Genomic DNA, 16,700 nt, shown 5'->3' with positions numbered 1-16,700 from the left:
GAAATTTTATAAATTTTACTTTTAGTTCGTTTTTGTTTGAGATTTTAGAAAAATAAAATACATATTAGTTTGATTGACATTTTACTATATTAATAAAATATGATATATATTTTTTAACTATTTATTACAGAGTAAAATGTATAAATTAAAGTATAAATAAAAGTAATTTAATGAACGATAAAAGATATATTAAATTTAAAATAGTTTAATAGTTGTGGAAAAAGTTCAAGCGAGAAACAAAATGAAATGATATACATAGCACAGAGTTCTCAAATATGGTCCCAAGATTTAACGCGGCTACATACACAAGATAAAATTCAAACCCTTGACCTTGCTTAAACATGGATCAACCCCTACCACTGAACCACACGCTTGGGATTAACATTTTGTTTATATTAAAGATGAAATAGTGAGAAAGAAATAGAAAGAACAAAAATCGAGTGAATATAATGTGCTATTTGGTTGGATAAAAATAAGAAAAAAATAAATGGAAATATTTCCTTCACTTGTTTAATTGAGTGGAAATGAAAAATGAAAAGATTATATGAAAAATGTGTTTATATTAATTATAAAGAAAATTTTACAATATAAGTTTTAAAATAAAAAGTATAATCATTTAAAATTAATTATTAATGTATGAATATTAACGCCCACTTGATCTTATCATTAGATGTTGTATCTAAGTTGTTAAGATAAGATCTCAGTTTTACTTTATCACTGAGTACGGGCTCTTCACGTATGTGTATATATAGTCACTGCTTTAGATATTTCTTATGAATAAAATCTTCAATCTTACTTTTCTTATAATTAACCAATAATTCATATACATTTTTGTCTCACTACAAAGCTAAGTGTGAAAAAAAATATATAATACCCTACAAATACAACTCTTTTCCAATTTCACTCTAAATAAAAAGATACTCAATATTTACCTATGTTAAAATAATAGTTTATTATTTTTAGTAGAGCTATGTAAAGTTGTCATTTGTTGTATTTTGTAAAGGGATTATGTGTTATAAGCATTAGCCTTTTTCCTCTAATTGTACTCTTTGTATGTACTATTCTTCTTTCTTCTCACATTTCACACACACACACACACACACACACACACACACACACACACACACACACACACACACACACATATATATATATATATATATATATATATATATATATATATATATATATATATATATATATATATATATATATAAATACATCAATTGAGTATGTTTCTCAATAATTTTGAGCCTCATTTCAAATATTAGGTTGGTATCAAAGTAGGTAAGATCCCGCTTTGGCTTCCGTCGTTGTTTGTCCGGCATCCGCTGCCAACCACCACCATTTTCTCCGACGAACTCAAGGATAGGTGTGCCTTGACTAGCGTGACCCAACCCTAAAGGTCACGTGACCTGATTCTCAGACACACTCCCTTACATGTTGATCTACCCCAACATCCTTTCTAGCGTATGTAATTCACGTGTCGCCTTCTACTTATCATAATCTCACCAAACCACCTTCAGCAATCTCATCAACACCTTTTGAATACGTTTCTGGTCTTGGTTCTCTATTTCGACCTACTTGACATAGTGAGTCATGGTGTTCAAACTACTCTATTAACAAACTTCGTCTTCTTTCTTTTCAAATGGCCTTTGTAGGTTCGACTTCTTCTTTTTCTAGCACTCCTACCATTACCACCATAATATTCAACTAGAAAAATTATTTGTCCCAGTCTGTCTCAATGGAGTTGTGGTTCCTTGGTCAAGGGTACCATGACCATTTGGAGAAGAAAGTTGGTATTATTTTTATCGAAAATAAATCTCAGTTAAAGAAACTTGATTTCCAACTATGTGTTGTTCTATGACAATTTGTTAAGCTTGATGTTTTAGAGATACTTAGATCATTCAAGACGTGTTGCTCGTTTTGGAAGAAGACCCAAGATATTTTTGCTAATGACATTCAACGTCTTTTTGATGCAACCAAAGAATAGCTTTCCTCAAACAGGATAGCCATGATATGGTCTCAAATGTAGCTCAAGCTCGAGCTATAATAGAATAACTAAGCAGATTTCTTGTGGTTGACTCATTGGAAGACATGTACAAAAAAAAACTTGATAAGTTATATATGGTCCTTATTTTAAGAAGTTTACATTCAAATTTTGATTATGTGTGTGATCAAATTTTGTCTAGTGTTCAAATCCCTTCAATGGACAGCCTACTCACTAGACTTCTTCGTGTGCCTACGTTAGTGAAGGATAAAAATTCAGCTAAAGCCATTGAAACTTTAGCAATGGTAGCACCTTGTGGAAAATGAGAAAGTTATAGAAATCGAGGAGGACATGGTGGTAGTCGTGGACTTCCTCAACACATATACTGTAAGAGAATGGGTCATACCCAAGAAAATTATTACTCCTTACATGGATCTGAAAAATCAGATTCCAAGTTTTATGATGAGGAATACCAAGAATATTTGAAGCTTAAATATAAAAAATTCAGCAACCAAGCTCAATCTTCTTCGATGCCAAGTGTTTCAACAACATGTATCTCTTAATCTATAGAAAGTCATGGTTCATGGATACTTGACTTAGGTGCCTCCAACCACATTTCTGGTAACAAATCCTTATTCTCATCCATTTCTTCTACAAAATTTCCTCACCTTGTTACTGTAGCTAATAGGTTCAAAGTTGCATCTCAAGGAATTGGTCAGGTTCCTTTGTCTACTTCTTTAAATTTAGATTTTGTTTTTTTTAATCCACATTATCCTTATAACTTAATCTCTTTAAGTCAATTGACTCAATCGTCAAATTGTTCAATAACATTTAATGCTAATTCCTTTGTCATTCAAGAACATTGTATGGGTTGTCTAATTGGTGAAAGACATGAATCATGAGGTCTTTATTACTTGGAATCAATCCCACCTATGTCTTGTTTTGCAACTTCAGCACCAAAACTTTTGCATGACTTTTTGGGTCACTCAAGTTTGACAAAATTAAAGATAATGGTTCCTAGTCTTAAGCAATTTCAAGTTTTAGAATGTGAACCGTGTCAATTAGGAAAACATGTTAGGTCATCATTTCTCAAACAAGCTGAAAAAAGATTAACTTAATTTTCTCTACCATCCATTCAGACATTTGGAAACCAAGTCGTGTCACATCTTTTGGTTTTAGATATTTTGTAATCTTCATTAATGAATTCTCTTGATGTACTTGAATTTATTTAATGAAAGATAGGTCTGAACTTTCATCTATATTCATGTCTTTCTTTAATGAGAATAAAAACTAGTTTGGGAAGATAATTAAAATCTTTAGAAGTGTTAATGTTAAAAAGTATTTCTCTCTTGAACTTTCTTCATTTTTATCATCATAGGGTATTTTACATCAATCCACATGTCCTCACACACCACAATTAAACGACATGATAGAGAGGAAGAACCATCACCTCATTGAAACTGCACGTTCCCTAATGTTGAATATAATTGTTCCAATACATCATTAGGGGGATGCAGTTCTCACTTCCTATTTTTTAATAAATAGAATGTCCTCTTCTTCTCTTGAAAATCAGATTCCTCACTCCATTATTTTTCCAAATGACCCATTATTTGATGTCTCTCCTCGGGTGTTTGGTTAAACTTGTTTTGTTCATGATGTCTCTCCAGGTTTAGACAAACTTTCTGCTAAGACTATTAAATATGTTTTTCTAGAATATTCTCACCTTCAAAAAGGATAAAAATGTTATTCTCTAACTACCAAAAGGTATTATATATTTGTTAATGTTATCTTCTTTAAGAACACACATTTTTTCTCGTCTTCCATAAAACATCATGTTTCCATTCAACAAGTTCTCCATGTTCCATCCTTTAGTCCGCTAATTATTCATGCTCCTTCTAACTCCCACCAAGATGTTAATGAGCCTCAATCACATACACATAGTTCGACTAAAGCTACTACACTACCCCTTATTCAATATCAGTGCAAAATGTAGAGAGATGATTTCGCATTGCTTGAATCCTCTTCTCGTGATTCAGATCCTCCTCCAACAGCTCCTTAGACCATGGATCCTTCATCCTCAACTCCTCATGACTCCAATTTAGATTGGCTCATTGTTATTAGGAAAGGTATTTAGTCTACTCGTAATCCTCATCTTATTTATAATTTTATAAGTTATCACCGATTATCTCCTTCATACTTTTCTTTTGTTTTCTCCTTGTCCTCTCTTACTATTTCTAAAAATGTCCACGAGGCACTTGATCATCCTGGATAGCTACAAGCCATGATTGATGAAATATAGGCTCTTGCGAACAATGGCACATGGGAGCTTGCTCCTTTCCCTCCTAGAAAGAAAACTGTTGGTTGTAGATGGGTCTATGCTATTAAAGTTAGGCCCTATTGTGCAGTTGATCACCTCAAGGCCCTGTTAGCGGCCAAGGGATACACTCAAATATATGGACTTGATTATTACGATACTTTTTCTCCTATCACCAAAATCACCACAGTTTGGCTCTTTCTCACTATGGTTGTTATTCGTCATTGGTCTCTTCACCAACTTGACATAAAAAAAATGTTTTCTTTCATAGTGACCTTGAAGAGGAGATATACATGGAGCAACCTACTAGATTTGTTGTTTAGGGGCAGTATGGTCTAATTTACAAATTGCTTTGATCTTTCTATGGGTTGAAACAATCACCTCAAGCTTGGTTTGGTAAATTTAGTCATATTATGCATATTTTTGGATTGAAATGAAATGAGATAGATCATTATATTTTTTATTGTCACACTTCTCTTGGGAAGTGTGTTTATCTAATGGTCTTTGTTGATGATATAGTAATCACAGAAAATGATGCTATTAAGATTTCTCAACTAAAAGAGCAATTATTCAATCATTTTCAAACCAAATACTTTGGTTGTTTGAAATACTTTCTTGGTATTGAAGTGGCTTAATCAAAGGAAGGTATTGTGATTTCACAAAGAAAATATGTCCTTGATATTTTGGAGGAAATAGGTCTGGCAAATTATAAACCCATTAATAGTCTTATGAACCCAAATCAAAAGCTAATGATTGAGCAAGATGATATTTTTCCATATCCTAAGACATACAAGAGACTAGTGGGAAAACTCATTTACCTCACAATTACAATACCTAATATTTCTTTTGTTGTTGGAGTTATTAGTCAATCCATGCAGAATCATCACATTGACCATTAGAATGTTGTACTTCGCATCCTTAGATATGTCAAAAAGGCTCCAGGACAAGGATTATTGCATGAGGACAAAGGAACTACTCAAGTTTTAGGATATTGTGATGCAGATTGAGTTGAGTGTCCCATAGATAGGAGATCCACCTCAGGATGTTGTGTTTGCATTGGAGTGAATATTATCTCTTAGAAGAGTAAGAAATAAAATGTTGTTGCATGGTCTAATGCAAAAGCTAAATATAGATCTATAATTTTGGCTACTTGCGAACTTATGTAGATCAAACAATTAATTCAACAGTTGAAATTTTGTGAAGTTAAGCAAATGGAGTTATATTATGATAATCATGTAAGCAAATAAAGTTATATTATGATAATCAAGCAATTATTCATATTACCTCCAATCCAGTATTTCATAAGAAAACTTAACACAAAGATTGATTGTCATTTCATCCAAGAAACTTAGTACAGAATTTATCAACTTCAGTGACCAACTTGCAGATATTCTAACTAAACCCTTAAAAGCATCTAGGATTCAATTTATATATTCCAAGCTTGATGCATATGATTTATATGCTCCGGCTTGAAAGAAAATGTTAAAATAATAATTTATTATTTTTAGTACAAATATGTAAAGTTATCTTTTTTATTGTATTTTGCATAGGGATTAAATGTCATAGACAATAGCCTTTTTCTTCTGATTGTACTCTGTCTGTACAATTTTTCCTTCTTCTCTCATTTCACATATATATAAAAATACATCAGCTGAGTATGTTACTCACTGATTTTGAGCCTCATTTCAAATCTTAAGTACCTAAATTATTTCTTCCTAAATACTCTTCTCCTGAATCATCTAAAAATCAAATATAGTGTAATCGCATGAACTAATTTCTACTTCAACGGCTTACACAGTTGGGTTTAGTGTTTATACTTATTTAATTTTCTGACCCCTCTCCCCTGGAACATTGTTTAGTAACATTTTCTTCACATTGAGTTACTTTTTTTTTTCCACTTCACTATTTGTAAGAAACAACAAATTAACCATAATTCTACAAAGAAAATTGAAAGCAACAATCCTAAAGTTTATAATATGCACTACGGAGCTTAGGATGCAAGAGACAGAGGGAGAAAGAACTTCAAAGGTTTTTATCAGGAAAAAAAATATCCTATCATTGCACAGATGAATTGTATCTAAAGTCTGCAGATATCTGTCAATTTTGGTCACAGAAATCGCACGGCCACAAGAACAGCACAAATTAGCAACTACCAAGGGATGAAACTATTCACATGTTGGCAAAGTTAAACCTAGAAACAATTCAAAAACAAAGGTAAAAAAAGTCATCTATCTATATCTACAAATCGGAATCTGTCACAACGCCCTCACTTCTGCATTGTGCAGGCATAAGCCGCCTCCTCTTTGCAGCTTGTTCCTCACAAATATCAGGTGTCATGCCTTCAATTGCCTGACCATCATCACATGTGGCCTCATCATTTGTTGCATCACAAACTTGTGACAATGGTATTAAGAGGGTTTCTTCACCAGAAGAGTGGAAATCTCCGTTCTTGTTATCATCACACGTTGCAATCGAGTCTTGAGAATTTCCCACAACAGGTGTGGAAATACATGTGACGTGCTCAGCATTTTCCATGGCTGAACAAGTTTTCTCACCTTGTTTGGCTTCATTAGATGACCCGGGCTCATCCACAACAGGGCAGTTTTTAGTTACCCCCAAGTCTTCTGAATCATCTGAAGCACCATTTGAAGCATCTAGAGGTGACTCAACCCCATCATGATCCACTTGCAGAGAAATTTGTGGTCTATGACATGTCTCATCTGCACAATCCTTAGGAAGATATGGCAAAGAACATGTTTGAGGTGTAATTCCAGCAACTTGCTGGAAGTTGGGATCTGTAGACATGTACATAAACTGTTCGCCAAGATCCGTGTCTTCCTATTAAAATGGGACAGAAAAGGAAGGGGAAGTTAGTTTTGCAATATCAATGTAAAAAGTATGCAATAGGATCTAAAATAAATATGTTGCCAGCATGAAGAAATTTAAGCATCGTTCAATGGCTATATTTAAGAACTATGCCCCAGGAGATTATAGTTCCTATGTTTATGTGATAGTATAAAATGCGAAGTAGACAGCATAAATTACATGACAAACATAAAAGCCTTTTTCAGCATAAAAATTCAAATTTTGTGCGTGGGATGAGGAAACTGGTTATGTACATGTGATAAAACATGTTGCCAGGAAGAGAGAATACACATGAACCTAGCGAGTGGTTCAAACAAATTCAAGAAGAAAAAAAATGCACATGTAGACAGATGCGAGTAGATACCTCCATCGAAAATATTGAACCATTGAATTGATAATCAGATGATCGCTGGTCAAAAGATTGGCACTGTCCCAACATTGCTCCTGCAGTAGCCCCGGGCTCAAAAAGCTCTTTAAGAACCAAACCTGAATTGTTGTTAAAGGATTGAGGATCCAAAGACGATGAACCAGACAATAGAGTGATTTCTATTCCCTGCCCTGCATGGGAAGTTGTTGACTCCTTATTGACTTCAGGATGACCAATCCCAGTTCTCTTATCATTATTTTCTAAGCACTCGTCATCTTCATCGCTAGAGTCAGAGGAAGAGATTTCATGCGAACCATGTTTTTCCACAAGTTCAAAGATTAACTTCTGGATCAGAGTTCGCTTTAGATAAGCTTCAGCAGGCAGAAACCAGTCCACATTGAGCTGGAAATTATTAGTTATATTAGGTCAAATCATTATAATATGAATGTTATAAAGGTGTCAATTGCCTCAAATTTTAAAATAGAAAACATTAAGACAACTAGGCAATGAACTACAAAACTTGGGAGATGAAATACTAAAATAAGCATGATCAGCAGCTAAGACAGAAGGAAACACTATTTTTTAACACAGTCTTCAACATACTACCATTTCGGTTTATTTTTGCAGGACCCACAAAAGAAATAGTGAGTGTGAAACCCAGGTTATTTAATAGGACCCAAAAGTACTTCACCCAGTTATTGGTGTGCTGAAGAGAATGCTAAAATAGCTGGTCTGCTAGCACTCCTAGGATAAGAGATAAACGAAATTGAGAAGTTGCAACAAATGAATTGTGGTAGGCCTTTTTGAACAAACCTTTCAATAAACACTAATAGAAGAAAAAAATAAGAAGAGAAAATAAAAAAGTTGCTCCATAAGCTAAAATTATTTTATGAATAAGTTAAAAATCAGCTTTAAGAAAAACTAATGTGGGAGAACTTTTACAATAGCTTATACATAAGCTAATTTTAACTTTTGAAAAAGTTTATTTTATTTTTTCTTGGTATTTTCTTCTCTTACAAGTGCTTATGAAGAAATTTGTCGGAACAAGCCCAAGTCAAGTCATTAATTAAGTCAACCAGCAGTTAATGATTAGCCACTCTTTGAACATCAATAGTGGATAATTGATTTTAGAATAGAAATACTTTTTCGGTGATTTACTTTTTTGTAATTCTCGTAAAAAGTCTCAAATAAACCAGAAATAAAAATAAGTAGACCACTTACAAAGTTGGAAAACTTGGTCAGTTTGAAAGGATTGAAATTAGGAGGTGCTTCAGCAAGGAACAGCTCTAGGTAGTGGAGCAGAAATAGGCCACAATCATACGAGTTTTCTTGCTGCGGCAACTGTCATGGAGTGAGAGCATTCAATCACAAAACATTTATAAAAAAAACACTCAAGCAGAAAACCAAACAGTAAACATGCCATATTCCACATCTATCTTCTTTTTTTTTTTTTCTATAGTGAACAAAAAAAAATAGAGGAGAATTAAAGTTATCCAAGTGATGGGATTTTCCTCTTCAGGTGTATGTAACACAAATGATTGGCAGAAAACTCAAGACTAAAACCCCAAACTAGTCCTCAAGATTGAATGAGTTTCACTATTTAGTCCCAGAGATATTAAAAACCCTCTGTTAATGCTTAACTTTACACCACAGAATTCACTTTATCCCTTTTTGGTGCAAAAAGGACAATGGAAAACAATGTAGCAAAGGATTAAAATGAATGATTTATTTTTTTTGTAAAATCAGGGGATAACAGTTTTAAAATCTAGAGGACTAAAATGTCCCACCCACACAATCTCAGATTAATTTTGGGGTTTACTCAAAACAACTCCTAGCATATAATGGATTGAAACAAAAAACTTTGTTTTATATGAAGAATAGGGCATCACTTTGACATGAAGGAAATTTCATCACCAACCACTATGTAAGATTTTATATAAAAAGACAGCAAACCTTTTATAGTACTTTGCAAAAAAAAAATGGAGAATCTAATCCTCAGGAAATAAAACATTTGTTTCATTAAACACTAATATGTTTTTTAAGGAAGAATGTCTTTGTGAAAATACCGCAAGTGGAAGAAAATGCATATTGAAGAATCTTGACGAAAGGTCTTCATCCAGAGTATCCTTATGTCTCTCTTTCCACTCTTCCCACAAGTAACTGTCAACCAGATCAGAAAAGGCAAAGCATAACTCCCTTGAGATTACTTTTTAAGATGATAATACAAATACAAGGAATCGACATAGTAGCAACAGAAATAAACAATTATAACAGCACAATATAATTGATATTAATGTTGAAATTAAAGTAAGGAAACAGAAAACACAGACCACAAGCTACTAATGAAACAGAAAATGCCAATACAAATAAGCAGCATCCATAAGCACAACAATTTTGATTTTCTAGTTTGTTTTACATCTGCATTCATAATCAAAGAGTAATCAATTGTGATATTTTCATTTTCAGGGCTCAAGATTAATTTAAAGGTGAAACTAAAGAACTACGCCATAAAATATGTATAACTTTGTGTAAAAAAGTTTAGTATAAAGTGGACAACGTTTAAATGAATTATTATTATTATTATACACAAATGTTGGCCAAGGATATGATATTATATTCTAAGGCCAGAAAAGCTCCATAGAAAGATTATAGGACTCATAGATAAGCTTATGAAATTTGGTTATATATTTTGACAGTCATGCAAGACTTCACAAATAATTAGATAATTAAAGGAAGCACATTAACCTCTATGAACTTCATTATCAATCATTCAATTGCTTAATAAAAACACAATGTAATAAAGCTACTGCTAAATCATCAAATAAATAACTGAAAAAACTAAGGTGCAGCAGCAGATAGACTGCAATGATCTCAAACATGAACTCAAAGCCAACTTGCACTTGCATAAATAACCTCAAATCCAGTTTTAATATGAAGAAATATAAACCATCATACCTTTGCACCAGGTTTTTCAGACCGCTATGACTTCCTTTGATAGAATCCATATGCAATATACAGGGTACCTTGAGTGAATTGTCCAGCTCCTTATCTGGAATGTGTATAATAACATAAATCTCTGAAAACAGAGTTTCACAAGAAAGATCATAAGCTGAGACCTCACCATTAAAATTAAGCACTTCACCAGGATGGCATATGACTATTAAACTCCAATGAAGACTACGATCACATGAAAAGATAATGTTGATCAGCACTTGAATACATATAGAGACAGTCGGAGAAGCAAAACTTAGATAGAATCTTACTTGAAGTTCACAGGAATGAAGATATATTCCTTTGCAAATAAATTTACTTTTCTAGTCCATTTACGAACACGTAAAAACGCCGCTTTTCCATCAGAAGCACTAGATGGATTTTTGTCCATATCAGCAAGCTTCCTAAAGAAAAAACTATTAAAAAAATGAAATCTAGGCTTTTCCTCCTCTGGTATTTGATTTTTTAAATACCTGCCAAAATTGAGATTTTCATAATGTCAAACCATCCTCAAGAATCACAAAACAGATCAAGAACCCAATAATTTTGATGAGCATTTAGCATATGTAGACCAGAAGAGAAAAAAGAAAGTAAATGAGCTGGCATATGAAAGCAGGCTGAGAAATACTGTTATCTGTAAATAGGAAGTAATGAAAGGAAAGTGTAACAGATTTTACATGTGGCATTAGGAAATTAGGGGAGAAATTCTGCAATAGAGTAAGAAAACATAAATAAAATGGAAGGGGAAGAAGAGAATTTTTGGGACAGTTTTTTAATGGGTCTTGTCAAGAAGGGCAGGATTCCATGCAGCTCTGTTCATTCTGTGCTCCATTTCTGTGTTCAGAACTTGTTAATAAAATTATACAATGTAAAGGAGAGTTTCTCCTGAACTTTTTATAATTTAAGTATCTATCAATTTTTCATTACTTAATATCTTCCGCCTTTTCACACTATCCTACAATCACCAATCCTTTCAGTATTCTCTTTATATAAACAAGGTATATATTGACATTCCTCTGCCCATAAATGCCTACATATATGATTATCTATTTTCAATCCTGAAAATGTTAATGTATAGTCTTGCATATGATGAATAAAAATTTCGACAAAAACATGGGACACACGCACACATATATATATAGGGGGAGAGAGAGAGAGGGAGAGAGAGAAAGCAAACTCACTGGATGTAAAAATCAATAATTGTGTCATTAACGAATGTGTCTGGTTGCAGGAGATCTACATCTCTCTTGCTTAAGGAAACAGCATCTGGATCCCCTTTAGGATAGATAACATCATCAAAAGGCTCCTCAAAACTGTTTCAGATCATAAATTCTCATAATTAAACTTGGTATTAGGAGCCACACCACCCGCCCAACACACAAGACAAGAAAATGACAGTAGAAAGCAATAGACCTTAATGGTTATATTCAAGATATCAACTATCTTTTAATTTAATCCACTCTAATAGACACTAAAAAAGCATGTAGAAATCAGAAGATTTATGCAAAGTCTCAACAAAACAGAAGTTGTGCATGTTTCTATTTAAGGGTATACAGAAAACATAATATACCATAGCCATACAATGTAACCACCGACTTCAACCTCACATTTCCAATATATCTGCAACATTTCTTATTATAAGAATGAGAGTGACAAGGATTGAATTCTAGAGTCTAGAGCACCTGGATAAAGGTTCTCCTACACTACTACCATGCACATGTCATGAACCAACTATCTTAAGCTTCAACATCCAGAGCCAAACATCTCAGAAACAAACATTAAACCAGAGAATATAGGGAAAAAGGGATTAGTAGACACCATGCAACAAAGGAATTAGGACACCATAAAGCACTAAAGCAGAAAGTTTTCAAAATAAAAGCTTTGGGCTATGGCATCAATATATGTAGGCATGCTTGCCAAAAAGAAAAAGGAAATTAACAAGTCTTACTTAGGGAAGTAGCATCTTGATCCACGTGAATCAGTTTCATGGCCTTCTACATCCGTACTACAAGAGAAAATTAATCATAAGAATAGTATGTTCATTAAAATAACATAAACAGGCATTCAGACTTAAGAGCACAAAACACAAAACATATCCACTTCAAATCAATTTTGAACCAAGAATAAACTTTACCGTGACAATGAAATCACACATCGTAAGTTTATAAATAAAAGGCAAATATAACAATCAACAGAGTCCAGTCAAGACTCATGAATTGCAACCTATCCATCAATTATAATTGATGAAAGCCAGTAGCCTACAGTTGAAAACCTGCAATCTAAGCAACATTTTATAGAACAATCGATAACCAACTGACAAGGGAAAAATGTAAAGAAAAATACACTTAAATGACTTACTGAAGCACAATGTTCCAAATAGCCAAGTATTTTATATTAAGAGATGTGATTTGTTTATGTCTCAGGGACCAACTGTAATCAACGACCGCTATTTCCAATTCCTCGATGCCTAACATGTGAATAGGCATGAACTTACAATCAGTAACAGAGAGAGAAGTTACTATTTGCAAAACAATCTATAAACTCCTAATACGAAAAATTACCCAAATAAATTTATAGCTACAGTTTGAATAGAAATGACAAGTTATATCATCAAGTAGCCAATATAACAACGAAGAAAACCATACCCCACTGATCAACCATAATAACAGCACTTACCTGAAGCATTGCTTACATGATTTGACTGGCTTGCATTACTTGGTATTGCTCGGAGCTTTATAATGATGGTTCCGCTCTGGAGAAAATGCATACCAAGAATTATAAAATTCATACACTTGAGTGTGTGTTGCAAGTAATAGAACTATAAAACTCACACTTTGAAATAACTGAGATGTTATGCCAACGAGATCATCAACTGCCCATTCAAGATCAAAAGATTCTTGCTTTATACATGCAGTTGAAACATTTATCTTGACAAAACAAGGTGAAAAGGTTAACTCTGGACCCATATAATAATTATCCTGGTATATGATATAATCAGGATGAAGAACAACTTCCGTTTTTAAGTCATCCTGAAAATTACATGAAAGAAAATAATAGTGAATCCAAAAACAAAATGAACCAAAACAATATACCACAAAATTAATGAATCAAATGCCATATAAAGCCTTTTATATTGATGTACTAGATTTAGCGATAACAAAGTAAAAAGTTTGTAGCTTAAATAATAGTACTATTAGTACATCAACTTATATTCTCATATAAAGAGTAGGTAAACTTGATGATGCAGCAGGGGGAAAGACAAACCAATCCAAAATATTAATTGGCGTCAATAATGAAAGAGTAAAAAACAATAAATGGCACTAGTACAAGAACAACTAAAACAATAAAAAAATCGGGGAAAAAACAACAAAAGATGAAAAATACCGCATGTGATGTCAATTTCTTTAGCACAAATAGGTTATGTTATTAAAAAAAAAAAATACAAAAAAAAGGCTTTACCATGCCAGAATTGTCTGTGCCGTTCAATCCACAACCATTAGATGTAACTGAAATAATGAATACCAAGCTTAGTCAGTAAACTAAAACATGCTATTTACAAATTAATCGGGGAAGAGTTACTAAGATTCAGGAATCCAGTAATAAGAAAAACACACCACCATTCTCTGGAATATCAGAAGCAGGACTTGTTGGAGCACTCTCATTCATGCTCTCATCAGCCTCCGAATTGACATCAATTGATTCATTCTGTACAAAAAGTGAACATAAATATAAATCTCACACTTAAATCAATTCCTTAGGCTGCAATTTTACAAATAGAAGTTACAGTACACTGTATGAAGATCCTGAAGGGTCAATCTGGCTTGTTTCAGGTGAAGATACTTCGCCATTTGTATCTATTCTCTCTATTTTGTTGCAGTTATGAATATCTATTTTAAAATGATGGTTTTCATGACTAATTGAATTAGATTGTTCATCCACTTCCAACACAGAATTCTTCTCTTTGCTATCATATACATCCTCCGCTGTGTCACGAGAGAGATCAGAATCACCCTTCTCCAATTTAAAGATAGTGCCAGCTACATCAATATCAACACAAGGAATACTGGCAACATTCTTTATGGCAACCCTGTTGACCTGGGAATCTGTCAATATATCACATTAGCTATGTACAATCAATTTAATTGAGAACCAGCATAAAGATGAATGGAAGCAGAACAAGAAGTCGCGACAGCCATAATAGAATTGATATGCTTATTATAATATAAAAGGGGAAAAAAAGGAAAGAAGTGAGGAACATGAGAGGGACTAAACCAAAGACTAAATGGCAAAGCAAAAACCACATTTTCAACAATAAAGTGTAGGACTCTCAATCTTGCAGTTCATAATCCATAATGCAATTAAGATTTATGCCACTTGATCTTGAATTAGATAGTATCATGAATAATTGGGTATTAGTATTTTAATATCTTTTAAGGAACTTACTAGCCAGTGCTCTAACAGTACTAAGAAATCGATACTTAAAGAAATTATTGGAAATCACACTGGAGATGCATTGGAAATAGTGAAGCGAGCACGTTAATAACATTTTTTCATAAAAACTTTTCACTTATAATTCTCTAACCAGTGCCCTAGATAGTATTTGTCTATACTCTATATTTAATTCTCCTTCATTGCATGATAATAATTATACCTACACATTTATTGAAAAAAAACTTAAGTCCCACATCAACATAAGGAAATCAAAGAGTACATATAAATAAAGGCTGCAATCTAATTGAGTTAGGCTCATATCTCACATTTTAAGATGACTTCAGAGTTAGATTTTGTAAAATTGAGTTAAGTTTGATAACAAGAATGTAAATTCACTGCCCTTCCACAAACTCAACAACCATAGCATGTTCTATACTCGTTATCAAAACGAAACTGCCTAAGCTCAACAATGTCTTGGAACAATTCAACTTGTTTCAATAAATATAGTCAGACATCACGACATTAGAATTTTTAAATTATTGATAAACTCTTATAATCCTCAGAAAAACTATGAGGAAGAATTATCCAGGTTTCAACCATGTCCTTCAGTTCCTTCAATTAAGCATTCCCTATACTTTGAAATCAAGATTACAAATTACCATCTAAAAAGAAGGAGTATACATACATACATATATATATATATATATATATAGAGAGAGAGAGAGAGAGAGAGAGACACACACACACACAATTCCAATTGAAGATCACGTTTGCTTGGAGGAATTGAAATTTTAGGGAGATCGTCTTACCGCAAAAGAGAGAATCGTGGTTTGAGGGGGATTGGTGGCGGAGATCGTCCTCTTCCTTGAAATCGAAGACTTGTAGATCTCTGCGCGGAGACTTGCTCATCGTCCCCAGCAAGGGTTTATGGAGGGAGAGAGCTGAGAGCGCGAAATTGATGCAAGCTGTAATGTGCCACTCTTTCGATTTGGGGGTGCGATGAAGAGTGCCCTAAATAGTGTTGAATTCCACCAATTACAAGATGCCAGCTGTCCCAAATCGGTGGAAGCTTCTTCTATCTTTCTTTAGAGCATGGACTATGGAGGTGGCAGTCTACTCCTTAGTAATAAATAATAAATAATGACTTTTTAAATATGCTAAATTATATTTTTATCTTTTATTTTATTTATTAGATTTTAATTTTTATTTATTAAAATATTTATTTTAGTCTTTTATATTTATATTTAGATTAATTTAATCCTTTTTAAAATAACGATAATTTTAATTTTGTAACTAATTTTTGATTGATTTGATATGTGAAATTTATAACAATAAATTTAATTATATAAAAATTATAAAATTTATTTTATTTTTAAATTCATAAGAGTTAAAACATAATAAAAATTGTGTAAAAAATATGTCTAATAAATAACTAGAAAATAATATAAAATTATAATTTTTAAAATTTTAATTGCCTTTTAGATTTATTTGATGCAATTTTTGTCATATTTATAATTTTTTTTATATTTAGATTTTAGTTGCATTCAACAATTTTCATATACTTAAATTTAATGAAATAAATTTTAAGTCTTTAATCAATCAAAAAATAATCAAAATCATGTCTCAAAATTAAAAATATCATTATTTTAAAATGATCAAATTTAAGAGATAAAATATCATAATAAATATTTTAAAAGATAAACAACTAAATGATGTATCTAAAAAAATGAGATAAAGAACAA

At 32.6% G+C, this 16,700-nt stretch overlaps 1 protein-coding gene across 3 annotated transcripts; it reads right to left on the bottom strand.

Annotated features, from left to right (window-relative positions):
- Positions 1–6,333: 6,333 nt before the first annotated feature.
- Positions 6,334–15,957, bottom strand: LOC109796127 (Cysteine proteinases superfamily protein). Of its 3 annotated transcripts, XM_020355773.3 has the most exons (16): positions 15,768–15,956; positions 14,317–14,630; positions 14,142–14,232; positions 13,987–14,033; positions 13,359–13,556; positions 13,204–13,279; positions 12,886–12,994; positions 12,476–12,532; positions 11,709–11,840; positions 10,800–11,000; positions 10,658–10,713; positions 10,492–10,585; positions 9,603–9,696; positions 8,758–8,877; positions 7,534–7,938; positions 6,334–7,142 (listed from the first exon to the last, which is right to left on the bottom strand). In XM_020355773.3, the coding sequence occupies exons 1-16, from the start codon at positions 15,865–15,867 to the stop codon at positions 6,543–6,545; spliced, it is 2,694 nt and encodes an 897-aa protein (XP_020211362.2). In that variant the 5' UTR covers positions 15,868–15,956; the 3' UTR covers positions 6,334–6,542. The 3 variants fall into 3 exon arrangements, with proteins under 3 accessions (XP_020211362.2, XP_020211360.2, XP_020211361.2); XM_020355771.3 differs by having other exon boundaries at positions 10,492–10,713; positions 15,768–15,957; XM_020355772.3 differs by having other exon boundaries at positions 10,492–10,713; positions 14,145–14,232; positions 15,768–15,957.
- Between the last annotated feature and the right edge of the window lie 743 nt (positions 15,958–16,700).

Source organism: Cajanus cajan, chromosome 6 (genome assembly GCF_000230855.2).
Source record: "Cajanus cajan strain Asha chromosome 6, NIPB_CcT2T_4, whole genome shotgun sequence".
NCBI classification, from domain to species: Eukaryota; Viridiplantae; Streptophyta; class Magnoliopsida; order Fabales; family Fabaceae; genus Cajanus; species Cajanus cajan.
The sequence above is the reverse complement of the archived record's forward strand: the minus strand, read 5'-3'. Positions and strand labels throughout refer to the sequence as shown.